General features: G+C 35.3%; 1 protein-coding gene across 2 annotated transcripts in view; it reads right to left on the reverse strand.

The window, feature by feature from the left end:
• Positions 1-1,826: 1,826 nt before the first annotated feature.
• LOC112043391 (aryl hydrocarbon receptor) overlaps positions 1,827-12,585 on the reverse strand; it is a 158,457-nt gene continuing 147,698 nt past the window's right edge. Inside the window, exons 5-9 of one of the 2 annotated variants that reach the window (XM_052888380.1) lie at positions 12,355-12,542; positions 10,763-10,869; positions 9,657-9,798; positions 8,167-8,893; positions 1,827-5,365 (exon numbers count right to left, since the gene is read on the reverse strand). In XM_052888380.1, the coding sequence (XP_052744340.1) occupies positions 5,363-5,365; positions 8,167-8,893; positions 9,657-9,798; positions 10,763-10,869; positions 12,355-12,542 (1,167 nt within the window). In that variant the 3' untranslated portion in view covers positions 1,827-5,362. Of the gene's footprint in view, positions 8,894-9,656; positions 9,799-10,762; positions 10,870-12,354; positions 12,543-12,585 lie in introns of both variants that reach the window. The other variant, XM_024078792.2, reaches the window with a different exon arrangement.

Genomic DNA, 12,585 nt, shown 5'->3' on the forward strand with positions numbered 1-12,585 from the left:
AAGCTAAATAAATTAAACACTGAGCAAAGGAAACCCAAGAAATTAATAGCTTTGAATAAGGCAAGATTAGAGTAAAGCGCAAACTTACAGAAATAAAATTATTACTCTGCAGAGCGTAAAGCATCACCTACTGGCAAATATTACCTTTTGTAACACAGCTGCAGCAATGGCATTCATTATTATTTTATAAACATTTTATGTGTGTATCAAAAATTTTAAAATCATTTACCTACTTCAAACAGGTACACTTAGTTTTATTTGATTAGGACTGACTGACGATATCAAGTCGCAGGAGGCCGTTGGATGCAGGTGGCTCAGAATCAAGGTGTTTGGAAACCCTACAGAAGGTCTATGTCCTGCAGAGGACGTCCATCAGTTGATATGATGATGATGATGAGACTTAGTTTACAACATATTACACATTAAGCTATTTGTATTTGATAGATTATTAAAGTCTACTATTTGTAGAATGGTGACTCTATCAAAAGACAGTACAGAAACTGAACGGCTGATGTTTTTTTTTTTAAATTATACATTAACATAGTTTACTATGATTAAATTATTTACAATTTCTTTTACTTCCTGGATGAAAGTGGAAGCTAATGGCTACTAAACATCTTTGTATTTTAGTTTTTCGTGAAATTTATCAATTTGTTTAGTAAAATCGACTTAGTAAATATTTATGTGCAGTGTTTAAATATATGCATTGTTAGGTCCAGCCAGAGACAGTATTATTTTACCTTTATTTTATAATTTTACTATTTTTTTTATAGTGATGACCTGCTTACCCGCTACGATAGCGTATTCCGTCTGTTAAGAGCTTAATAATAATTTTTAAAGTGATTCCGATTCGTCGCGCTTACAACATAATTGATATCTTTGGTTATCTATACTGTTCCTTAAATTAGCGTTATCAAAATTCAAAAACTCATTTTAATTTTAATTTTTTTTAACTCAAAATTATAATTTTTTTATCTAATGCACAATACTTTGACTGTTATGCATATATTGTAAATGCTTTACATATTACTTGTTTCTTTTGCATTTTCTTTTTCTAACAATATTTTTCTAGCTAATAGAAAGTTATAAAAATATATAAAGTTTGTACAAGCTGAAGCATAGCGTGCGGTTTCACCCGCGTGGTTCCCGTGACCATAGGCATAGGTACGTACGGGGATAATATATAGCCTATAGCCTTCCTGATAGATGTGCTGTCTAACAATGAAATATTTTTTTTAAATCGGACCAGTAGTTCCTGAGATTAGCGCGTTCAAACAAACAAACAAACTCATTCTCTTTAAAAATTGTTAGTTTTTACAAGAGTTTGAAGCTTCGACCGCAGTCTGGTGACTACAGCTAATGCCATCTATGAAACGTTCGAAAAACTACGTAGAAACTTAGCGGTATGAAAATCTACAAGGCAGTTTTGTTTTCCAACTTGGTTGTTCTTGTTTTATAGTTAGAATGTTAGATGGCGTTGCACTATTAAATAAGCTTTCGGAATGGTTTCGGAACCTTCTGACGCAAAACGAGGGGTGTTATAAGTTTGCCGTGTGTGTGTGTGTGTGTGCGCGTGTGTGTGTGTGTCTGTTTGGCTGTGGCATAGTTCTCGAACGCATGAAGCGATTTAAATTTAGTTTTTTTTTTTATATTAAAGGTGACTTGCTAATCCGCAATGGGCCAGCGTGGTGGACTATTGGCCTAACCTCTCTCATTCTGAGAGGAGACTCGAGCTCACCAGTGAGCCGAATATAGAGTCCATCTTAAGGCTTTACCCGATTTATCCGGGACAACTATGCGTTATAACAATAAAAAAAACTCAAAAATATCAGTGGCATGAAAAAATTTATTTTGATTTTCATTTAATTACACAATTATGCTATACTAAAATAAATACAGAGAATGTCTCGTTTATTTTCATCTTAACTATATTTTCAATTAAATAATTATGAATATAAGTATCTATTGACGATGTAATTGTAATATTAAGTATGTAATTAAAGCGTCTAACCTAGTTATTTATTTACAATTCGTATTGTTTTATTGGTGATAGTCAAAATATAATAAAAATTGTGATTTTCTTAATAATTTTCTTTATAAATATAAATGTTTTATCGTTTTCTGTGTATGTTTACATAATTTAACAAAGCTAAGCCCATAATAGACGAATAATAAGAAATAATATAATGGAAAACATAAAGTTAATTACAGATATAAAGGCCGTCGTAGTAGCCTCGCACCGCAAGATAAAGTCTGTATATAGCTCTCTCATTCGTACACTTAATACTAAAGCGAGAGAACGATGTATAGACAAAGGTAAGTTATAAGAAATATAAATAAAAATATCTCAAAAATAAATAGGTAGATATAAATTTAGATCACAATAATAATAATAATAATAATGGAAGTACAAAGGGTAGAATCAGGGGAGCGCCATATACCATAGGCACTTTACATGCGGCCAAACGACCCATCTCGTGAAGAAATATTGACAAAATTCAACCAATCACGGCGCTACCGGAAATATCGCCACCTCTTTCATTGCGATGGGACGAAAGAGATGGAACTGGGACTACTACGCTGCCATTGGTTGCAATTTATCTTCTCGAGATAATATATCTTTGGTCGCAAAGAAAATCTTATACTTATTCGAAGTGTATAATATTCGAGTTGTAACTAATCCGTTAGATTATAGTGGTACCACTGTAAAAACAGAGTAGTTATAGACGGACGGGTCGACAAGTTTTATACAACACACCCGTGGCTCGCAAAGCACGCTAAGCGGTCGGTCCAGGTTATTCTCATTAACATCTGACAGTGATGGTTACAGAATTAATATTTATCACTCTGAGCTCGCCAACAAGCATTGGAATAGCGTGGTGTGTCAAAGCTTCTTTTCAATGATAGAGGCCTAACCCTGGAGGGTTCTCTAACGATGTTTTGTAGAACTCGCAAGTCCGAGTTTCGAGTTCATTTCCATCTCTCTCTGTCTAACGCGGTACTATAGAAAGAGAAAAAACTAAACTACTAAAGACGTAGCATCATTACAGGCTGTTAAAAATTAATATTTATTGATGATAAGTTGAAATTATGGTGGTAGTTCTCCTTATCTCTACCCCCCTGGTTCCCTACCCTCTTATATAACTGGAAGAATTTTTGTGCCTTATATGGCAAATTAGTCAAAACAAATGACAGTATTTTACATAAACAATTTACCTAACTAACATAAATAAAATTGTTCGTTGGGCATAGCAATATACTTTGTATAGTATTTCTATTTTTGGATGACGGTTTGGGTTAGCTTTTCCTAATAAACGGATTTCGATGCCATACGTCTATAACACTCGCTATAATTTAATAATCCATTTTTACCCGACCATACCATACCATTGTTTTTTTTTTAAATATTGACTTGTTGTCATTCCTTTATTTTCTTTACATTACACACACAAAGCAAAGGCGTTAGTGCTGTATTACTAACTACTACATCCGAAAGCAAACCGTCTTCCCGTAATAGAACAACTATACCTACAGACGCACTGTACAAATATTATATTTGCATATTATTTAAAGTATTTGGACATTTTTATATCGTGTAAAAAGTGTGATTTTTCGAACTCGTATGCACTTATTGCTACAGAAATTTTATTAATATAATTTTAAAGTCAAATTAGTTTTTACAAACAAATGACTTGGAACTCGTAGTGGAAGATAAATTCGCTTACTGACTCGATTAATATTATATTCATGAAAAGTCTAAAATTTCGGTTGACCGTACGATGTATGGACAGTACAATTTTTACCTTAGGCTAGGGCCACATGAGCGAGATTAGGCGAACGTTCACCTTTATCGCGATAATGCAGGTATAAAATGTGCAAAAATCTGTCAATGATGTTGGTACTCAAAAAAATCCTGCATAGTTATCTCTTTCTTCCCATCGCAATGAAAGAGATACGCATAAATATTACTTTCTCGTTTCGTTTCGATGGGACGAAAGAGAGATGTAGATATTCGTAATTTCGTACCTACATACTTTTTGCGGCACTGTTGTCATGAACAATTTTAGGCGACAGATGAACAATTTAACTGCTTTTGTTGGATGAAAACTTGGTGTCACTAAGAGTCTAAGTGACTATATTAGTCTAAGTCTTAGACTAATATAATAGGTAATTTGTCTCAGTTCTGTTATAACCAATACGCCTCAACACGACATGGTATTTTGTGTAATGTAGCCCCTAGCATTATAAATATATTATGCATTATAAACAATGTGAAGACAAATCAGAGAAGAGCACTTTGTAAATTTGTAAATATTTTTTTGTTTTGCTTACTCTATTAAATTTTTGAGGAACAAGTAAGTAAGTGACTTACTTTAATTAATTTTTAACCTCCTCTATCAACCCTCGAATTGTGAATTAAAAAAAATATTTTATCAAATAAGGTTCTACATCTGACAGTTATGAAACTCTGCTTAGGGAGATGCCTCATTAGTTCGTCGCGTTGCGTCGCCACTACGTATCAACACATTGCATCCGTACCTGTGTTGCGACGACACACGTCCAAGAGGACGACGCACCCTCCCGTCAATCTCAACAATGGGTCGAAACAATTAAAACGCTGTCCATGGTAGTAACGGAGCTCCGTTGAAACGACGCCGCGCAATGCTGATTGGCATCTTAATTATTCGATAACTAAGTGTTTTCGGAAGATAAAATCAGCCGAGACATTAGTAAGTCTTACATTGCAGTTTTATTGTGTACATATATAAAATAAATTTTGTCGGACTCAATGCTCATAGGAAAAATGTCAAATGAGTTCAAAAGCTTTTTTCAAATAAAATATTTTTTTAATGCGCCCAAGCAAACATCCCGGCTAGGTAGGTACATTCTTAGGTTTATTGAAAAAAATATTTGAGCACAGAACAAGACAAATATAATTTAATTCGACCATCTCACTATATATAAAAATATACAAATTTTAAAAAACAAACCTTTCTCAAATACAAAACTTTCATATTTTATCATAATTCATTGGATGGATTAGGAAAGTATTTTAATTAGTAATTTAAAAATGTTTTATTATAAAGTGCTCTTCTGGGCCCCCGTAGTTAGTTTTTAATTTAAAAAACGTGAAATTGGAGTTTAAAATTTTAATGATTCGAAAAACGAATTTTCGTCTCAATTCGGCGCGAATTCTTATTATATTTTTGTTATTTAAATGTAGGGTAATAAAGTCACACTGAAGTGATGTTTGTTAATTTAAAAACTTTCTCTAGGAGCATGATAATACAAACCTATAGCTAAGTATTAAATCTATCGACGTCGGAAGATTCGTTCGACGGCTTGCCCTGCCAACGACGGCTCACTGCACAACGAATGGTAGGTTAGAAATTTGTTAACTCTGCCCCTAACTGCTTTGTTTGCTCGAAAGACTAACATACTTGACTTTTCAAAAGTGCTTGCATTAAAGCTTATTTGAAATAAATCAATCAATTTGTGTTGGTACCACTATAATAATAATAATCAGAATCCCCTCATACCTAACATATAAGATTTGGAGCTTAGATACCCTGCTGTTTCAACATGGTTTGGCGAGCTTACTCTTAGGGTGATAATTTTGACTCTGTAAAGTTCACTACCATATGATAATTATAATGACCAGGACCGAAAGTTTAATATCATGGAAGTGATAGAGATAACTGAAGCAGAGAAATACTTTAGTACTCCCTACCCAATCGAACCCAAGACATTATCAAGGAAAAATTTTTAAGGTTATATGTTTGCCAGTGAATTAAAATCTTTGCCTCAATTTGACAGGTTCATTGTAAAGTCTAAGATAATATGGTATAAAGTAAAGACAATATTCTTTTAACAAAATTATCATTTTTGTATGTCGAGCTGTATGATCGAGCAGTGCAGCAGTTCGGGGCGAAGTCAATATTAAATCAATGGAATGTCTATAACCTAGAGTGAAAGGCACGCGAAGTGTATGTACAAGGAATGTGCTTGCGTCACGTTGGCATGGCAGTGAGTATTTGTGTCCCCATAAATTATATATTTTTTTCAATCTGTCATGTACAGGCAAAGATTGCCAATCAAAAAGTGTATTCCATCCATTCAGGTTTAAATAACATTTAAATAGATATTTTTTTTCAATCCTTTCCTAACGATATAGGAAAAGATTGCTTAAAAGGAATTAAAATAAAGAAGTTATTTCATTTGATAGATCATTGGGTATATTATGTTTAATAGGCCACCTATAAAGAATCTGAAAATAGCGTTAAATTGAGCTTTTGGATTCTTGTAGACAGGGCTACCTTGAATACTCTTACGTTAAATATGAATTCATTTAGAGCATTAAATTAAACAGTAATGGAAGAGTATTCGTCCTCTACAAATATGTATGTCGTTTAAGAATCTACAAACATGTTGTAAGCCAGATTTCTTTTTTTTTGGCCAGTATACTGCCAATCATAAACATACAGACATACCTAGCAAATCAAGACGTATCAACATTAATAAAGAATCAAAAGAACGCGACAATTAAACAAATTAATTCCAAAATCCAGGCGTTCTGTACCTGATTATCTAAAAGCTTAAACTTAAATTTAAGAGTATTTATTAATCGAAATAACTATGCAATTAATAAAGTCCTTGACAATAGAATCAGCCACGAACTATATAGATTAAAACCCATTTTAATTTTGTAAAGTGTTTGAAGTAAACGCATTTGGTTCAAAATAATTATGATTTTGAAGTCCAAGAATGAATAAAATTGACTTGATAATATGATTGTCAATTTTATTTATTTATTTTTATCCATTGGTATATATTATTTATTACGGACATTTTAAGCATAACTTTTTGCTAATTTTTATTTTATATCATACAATTCACAGGGACATAAATACGTTAGTGATAATTTTTATGTTGCTTCATGCTATTACAATATTGATATGTTTTATCTTATAATATAATAGTAACAAAATACAGCAAAACGAAGAAGTATAGAGTAAAAAAGCATATTATATTTTACCAAAAATAACTTTTATTTTACCTTTTTTAACTTCTACCACATAGGGTTAATTATAACAAGAAAAAAAAACAAAATCTAGTTTTATTCATATACTTATATTGAAAATTGAGCAGCATTTTTTTAAACGCACTCCGTTTTGCTGATTTTATTGATATAAAAAGCGAAAAATCACGAACCAGACGTTTAAATATGAAGCAGAAGCTCACAAAAACGATAAAAATAATAAATATTTACACATTCTTCACACTCGATATGTGTTTCAAAGTGCGACTAAAAATAACTCAAAATACAATAAAATAAGCTAATTTTACTAAAACCGTTACTTTGGATAACAATTATTATTTTTAGTTGAAAAATTTACACAAAATTATGTACAGCAATTGGTAATCGAAGGGTAAAGTTAAACACAAACATCTGAAAAATTATTTTGTTGGTAAAATATTCATGATTACTGTAAGAAGTTGATATTTTTATGTTTTCTATAGATAAGTTATAATGTAAAAAAAAATGTTTCGAACATGAAATCATTGAGCGAGGTCTCGTTGCTAGTCGATATTCGGGTAACAAAAACTTCAAAAAGAAGCTGCATCAAAAAGGTGCAGTAATTTCCAAAATATGTGCGACACAAGGAACGATATAACTTGATTCTTACTTTCAAAACATTAGTAATAGTAAAATACTAAAAAAACAAATTCGGATTGGAAGGGCGTGTCTTTGGTGGATGGTTTAAGGTCGAAGACTCATTAGTGCGTAGCGTAGCATCGTCGCAACTGATTGTATGCCCCACCTGCGTTGAGTTGACGCACGACGTCGCAACGCAAGAGGATGACACATGCATCCAGTCAGTCCCAATAATGCATACAAAACAAATGAGCACTGTCCGTCCTCCATTGGACGTCGCCAGCGATAACACAACGCTTGTGTGGCTTGTCAGTTAAAATATAATATGGGAAACGACAGAACGTCAACGTTGCGACGTAACACAACGAACTAATGGGGCTTCGCTCTAAATGTTGCGCCCAAAAACCCATGTCTTATTAAAAGAACAGGGGGTATTGCACAAAGTACTAAAGAACTAATCATTGAGTCGCTTCAGCGGTGTGGTAGTGGGAGGGATGGTATCGCCAAACCTGCGGTGGTGAGTACTCCACGGGGACTTCTTGAGCTGCTCCACCGGCACCCCACATGAGGACCGTCTGCCTTGGCATCTCCGACGTTTGCGTTTGCACCATCCTATCCTGCTCTGTCGAACCGCTTGACCCACCCGGACTTGGACCAGGCACGACATTTGGCGACCGTCTCTCTCCAGTCACCGGACTCATGTACCTCCCACTACTATCAACATAAGTGTATTCTCTTGACGGAGGTCGATGATACGTCGGTGGAACTTCGTATCCAGGAGGTGGAGCCGGTTCTAAGAAACCATTAGGCGCGTATGGAGTGTAATGGTAAGACAATGGTTTGTATTGATGGAAGAGGTTGTCAGCTGCGAGGAATCTATCATCTAAAGGTGGTGGAGCGTAATGTAACGCTGGAGCGGGAGGATATTCCCCGTATGGAGCGGTGTACGCTCCGTTTAGATTAGTATACGCTGCGGCTACCGCATCAGCAGCTAAGTAATCCACTGGAGGTGGCGCGGGAGTGGGAGGCACTCGTCTTTTATTCCTACAAGTGGATAGAAAGTCTCTCAGTTGAGTCTTATATCGCCTCGCTGCTCGAGGGGGCGTTGAGACGTTCGACTCGCAGCCTGAAAGCTGTTCTGTTTCGGAAAAGTAAAGGCTGGTGAGACCGGTGTCTAAATAGCTAACTTTGAAGTCCATCGTCCGCTTCCCGAGGAGATCTCTGCCTTCTTCTTCCCTGAAAATGTAATAGAGTTACATCAATTATTATCCATCCTACTATTGTTGTAAAGAGAAAATATTTGATTTATTATTATTTTTTTAATCCTACTAATAATATAAACGCAAAAGTTTGGATGTTTGTTACTCTTTTAAATACTTAACAGTTTTGGCTGAAATTTGGAATGGAAATAGATTTTACTCTGGATTAACACATAAACTACTTTTCATCCCGGAAAAGTCCATGGTTTCCGAGGGATTTGAGAAACACTAAATTTCACGCGGACGAAGTAGCGGGCGTTCACTAATTTGCTATATTTTTTTTAAATATGACCAATATTTCCATTCTCTCCAACTAGGTTGAAAACGCACTCCAAACGCAGTCGCGTTTGGAGTGGGTACGACAATAGTTTAGCGGGCAGGAATCGAACCACCACCTCTCAGTGATGAGTCCGGCCCCTCGTCACCAATAATTATCGTAGATCTATTGAGGCTATCAAAAAATCATCTGTAATATTCAGTACCTTCCAAGTATGTTCCTACCATTGGTAAGATTTAAAGGGTGCAGTTCTTCATTTGTCTAAATATTAAACGGTGTCTCCAGACACTAGACACTATTTCAAAGTCTCAATAGCTCATCAGCTCATCACCGAGAGTCCATGGTTCTATCCCCACCCGCTGGACTATTGTCTTGGCACTCCTGACACAGGTATTTTCTGATTAGTTGGATTAGTATGGGTATATTGTATAAAAGTTTCTTCAAAAAACAAATAATTTCTTACATTAGAGGCCTATGCGTGCTAATCACGAAGTCAGGCTTGGAGTTCTTGTAGACGAGTCGCGAGGAAGTCTGCAGCCACTGCCACTGGCCGTCCTTCGTCTGGAAGCGGTATGCGATCATCCCTGACGCTCCTGTCTTCAGTACTGGAATACAAAGAAATGAGTTTTTATGTATTATGGTGAGAATTGAAGAAGCAAGGGAGTATGCAAGGATTGAGGCAAGTGGAAATTTCTAAATATGATAAATAAATAAATGATGATGAGATGAAGCCGTGATAGCCCAGTGGATAAAACCTCTGCCTCCGATTCCGGAGGGTGTGGGTTCGAATCCGGTCCGGGGCATGCACCTCTTCAACTTTTCAGCTGTGTGTATTTTAAGAAATTAAATATCACGTGTCTCAAACGGTGAAGGAAAACATCGTGAGGAAACCTGCACCTAGGAATTTCCTTAATTCTCTGCGCGTGTGAAGTCTGCCAATCTGCATTTTGCCAGCGTGGTGGACTATTGGCCTAACCCATCTCGCTCTGAGAGGAAACTCGAGCTCAGCAGTGAGCCTAATATGGGTTGATAACGATGAAGCGCTGCGTTGGTGTATCCATCACTAGCGTAGCACATGCTGAGTGGTGAGCAATACCAAAATGGTACCACACACATCATTTTTTGGATTTACGTAATATTATCTACTATTAGTTCTTTTTTTTTGTTATCTTCTGTGTATTATGTGTGTGTATCCAAATAAAATAATTTTCTTTCTTTCTTTCTAATTTGTACAACAATTTGGAATGCTTTATTTGTGTTTGTGTTTCCTGACTCATTAAATTTAAACACTTTCAAAGTAAGAGTGAATAGGCAAGCGCATTCCAACTTAGACCTTATTAATGCTTTCCATCGGGCTTTATTTTAAAGTACTTTTCATGAAAGAAGTCTCACAGACGCGGCGCTCATGTCTTAATGTCATTGTCATTTGGATGGCGGTCTTATTTTTATTATCGATTTTCGTTCAGGTTTTAGCCGCAGGACTTCTTTCATTAAAAGGATTTTAGACAAGCAAGAAAAAAAAATTAAAATTAATTTTAAAAGTAACAAGGATTACCTTGCATTACTTACATTCCTGATGAGCGCTGGCTACATACGCCAGGTCGTCGTAATGCACTAAATCGTAACCTCCCATGTTTGCGAGCTCGGCGTCCGTGTAACCGAGGAGAAGTTTCCCTCTGAAATTATTATATTTTATGATTTAAAAAAAAATACAACAATAACAACAGCCATTAGCCGTCTATAGTATAGCTAAGTAGACTTTTGTAGGGACTTTTTACGAGTAAACGTGAAAAAATCACAAAATTACGTATAATGACATTAAAATGTTTTTGACGTGACGTCTTATAATTCAATGAAGCCGGCTGCACACTCGAAGACGTCATGCGTCGTTCCCTCGCTCTACGAGTGCAAACTTTTTTTTACAAGAAATAAAGTATATTCTGGTCTATGAAGGTTATAAAACAGTATTTTAGAAAAACGAACATTTTCTTTTGAAAAATGCAACCATTCCATCAGCATTTTCTTATGTCGTTGTCACGTTCAATTATCGTCAGTAAACTTTACAGACAACCGATTTTTTTTTTGTTAATCTGGTGACAGAAGGGCTGGTTAATTTTTTGCTCTAATCAACCTGGCGTCCGACGCGGAAATGAAACCAGTATTCTTGTCATCATTCCACGTGGGCATGATTTGTATAGTTCATAAGCTATAGTTCAAGTTAAGTAGTATTTTTTATATTATATTTTCCACCAAAAACAATGCGGATGCTATGGAATTTAAGAAAACGTTCGTTCCGTATAAAATGTATAATCACTGAGCGTACGGCGTGACAAATGGATTTATTTATATTGATCCGATGATGGCTGATCTAAAAGGGATAAACATACCGACACGGGAATATTTGGAGGCTGTTAAACAATAAAAATATAAAATTCTCCGATTAATGTTTTGTTTTTGAATGTCTTTTTGCTTTTGAAAACTCGCGTTCAATCATGGTTGTGCAAGATAGTGAACCAATAGATTAAAAAAAAAAAACATACATACAGCCGAACGTAGAACCTCCTCCTTTTGGAAGTCGGTTAAAAATTGTTTAAATTTTGTAATGTATTATGTCATAATATAATGTTTATCCTTCCTGAATTATTAGGCTATTTCAAGTGCTTCTTATGTCCTGTGGACTATCAATATTTCAAAAATAAAAATGAATCATCATAATATGTGTTGCTCAAAAACAAAAAGACTCGAGAACGGCTCAACTGATTCGGCAATTTTACTTTTTGCGGTCGAAATCGGGGTCAACGAATGTAAATGTATCTAAGGATACAGAGTTTGGTGTTGTAGGCTACAACACTAAACTCTATACCCCGATATTGTTTTGTAGCTATAGATAGGTAGCTACAATTTGTATCTATCTATCATCTCTATCCTAAATTAATTACACGACTGGATATCTACAGGATCATAGTATTCACTAAGCTACTAAGTTTGGACTATGATCAGTTACGGTGGAAGGCAGGTGCTGCCAATTTTAAGGGCATTTGCCGAGATTTTCGTTTCACCGCTAAATGGGTCGGGATGAAATTAAACAGCTCACAGTTAAAGATTATAGTTGCACATAAGCAGATCAGGTCTAATAAACCTTTGTTTCATAATTCACTTACCTTTGATCCATCGAGACTAGTGATAAATCCAGTTTGTGTTTGCTCTTGAACATGACCTCTTTCTGTGGTATCTCCAGCAGGCTGGGAGGCCCGAACGGTGCGCAAATTGCAAATAAAGCTAATGGTGGCTCTTCTGTTTTCTTGTTCTGTCCATGTAATACTTTGATCCGGCCTCTTATGTCTAATCTCTGAAAACACAAGGTATAAAATTTTGTAATAAACATTTTATTC

This window comes from Bicyclus anynana, chromosome 22 (assembly GCF_947172395.1).
Source record: "Bicyclus anynana chromosome 22, ilBicAnyn1.1, whole genome shotgun sequence".
Taxonomy (NCBI): Eukaryota; Metazoa; Arthropoda; class Insecta; order Lepidoptera; family Nymphalidae; genus Bicyclus; species Bicyclus anynana.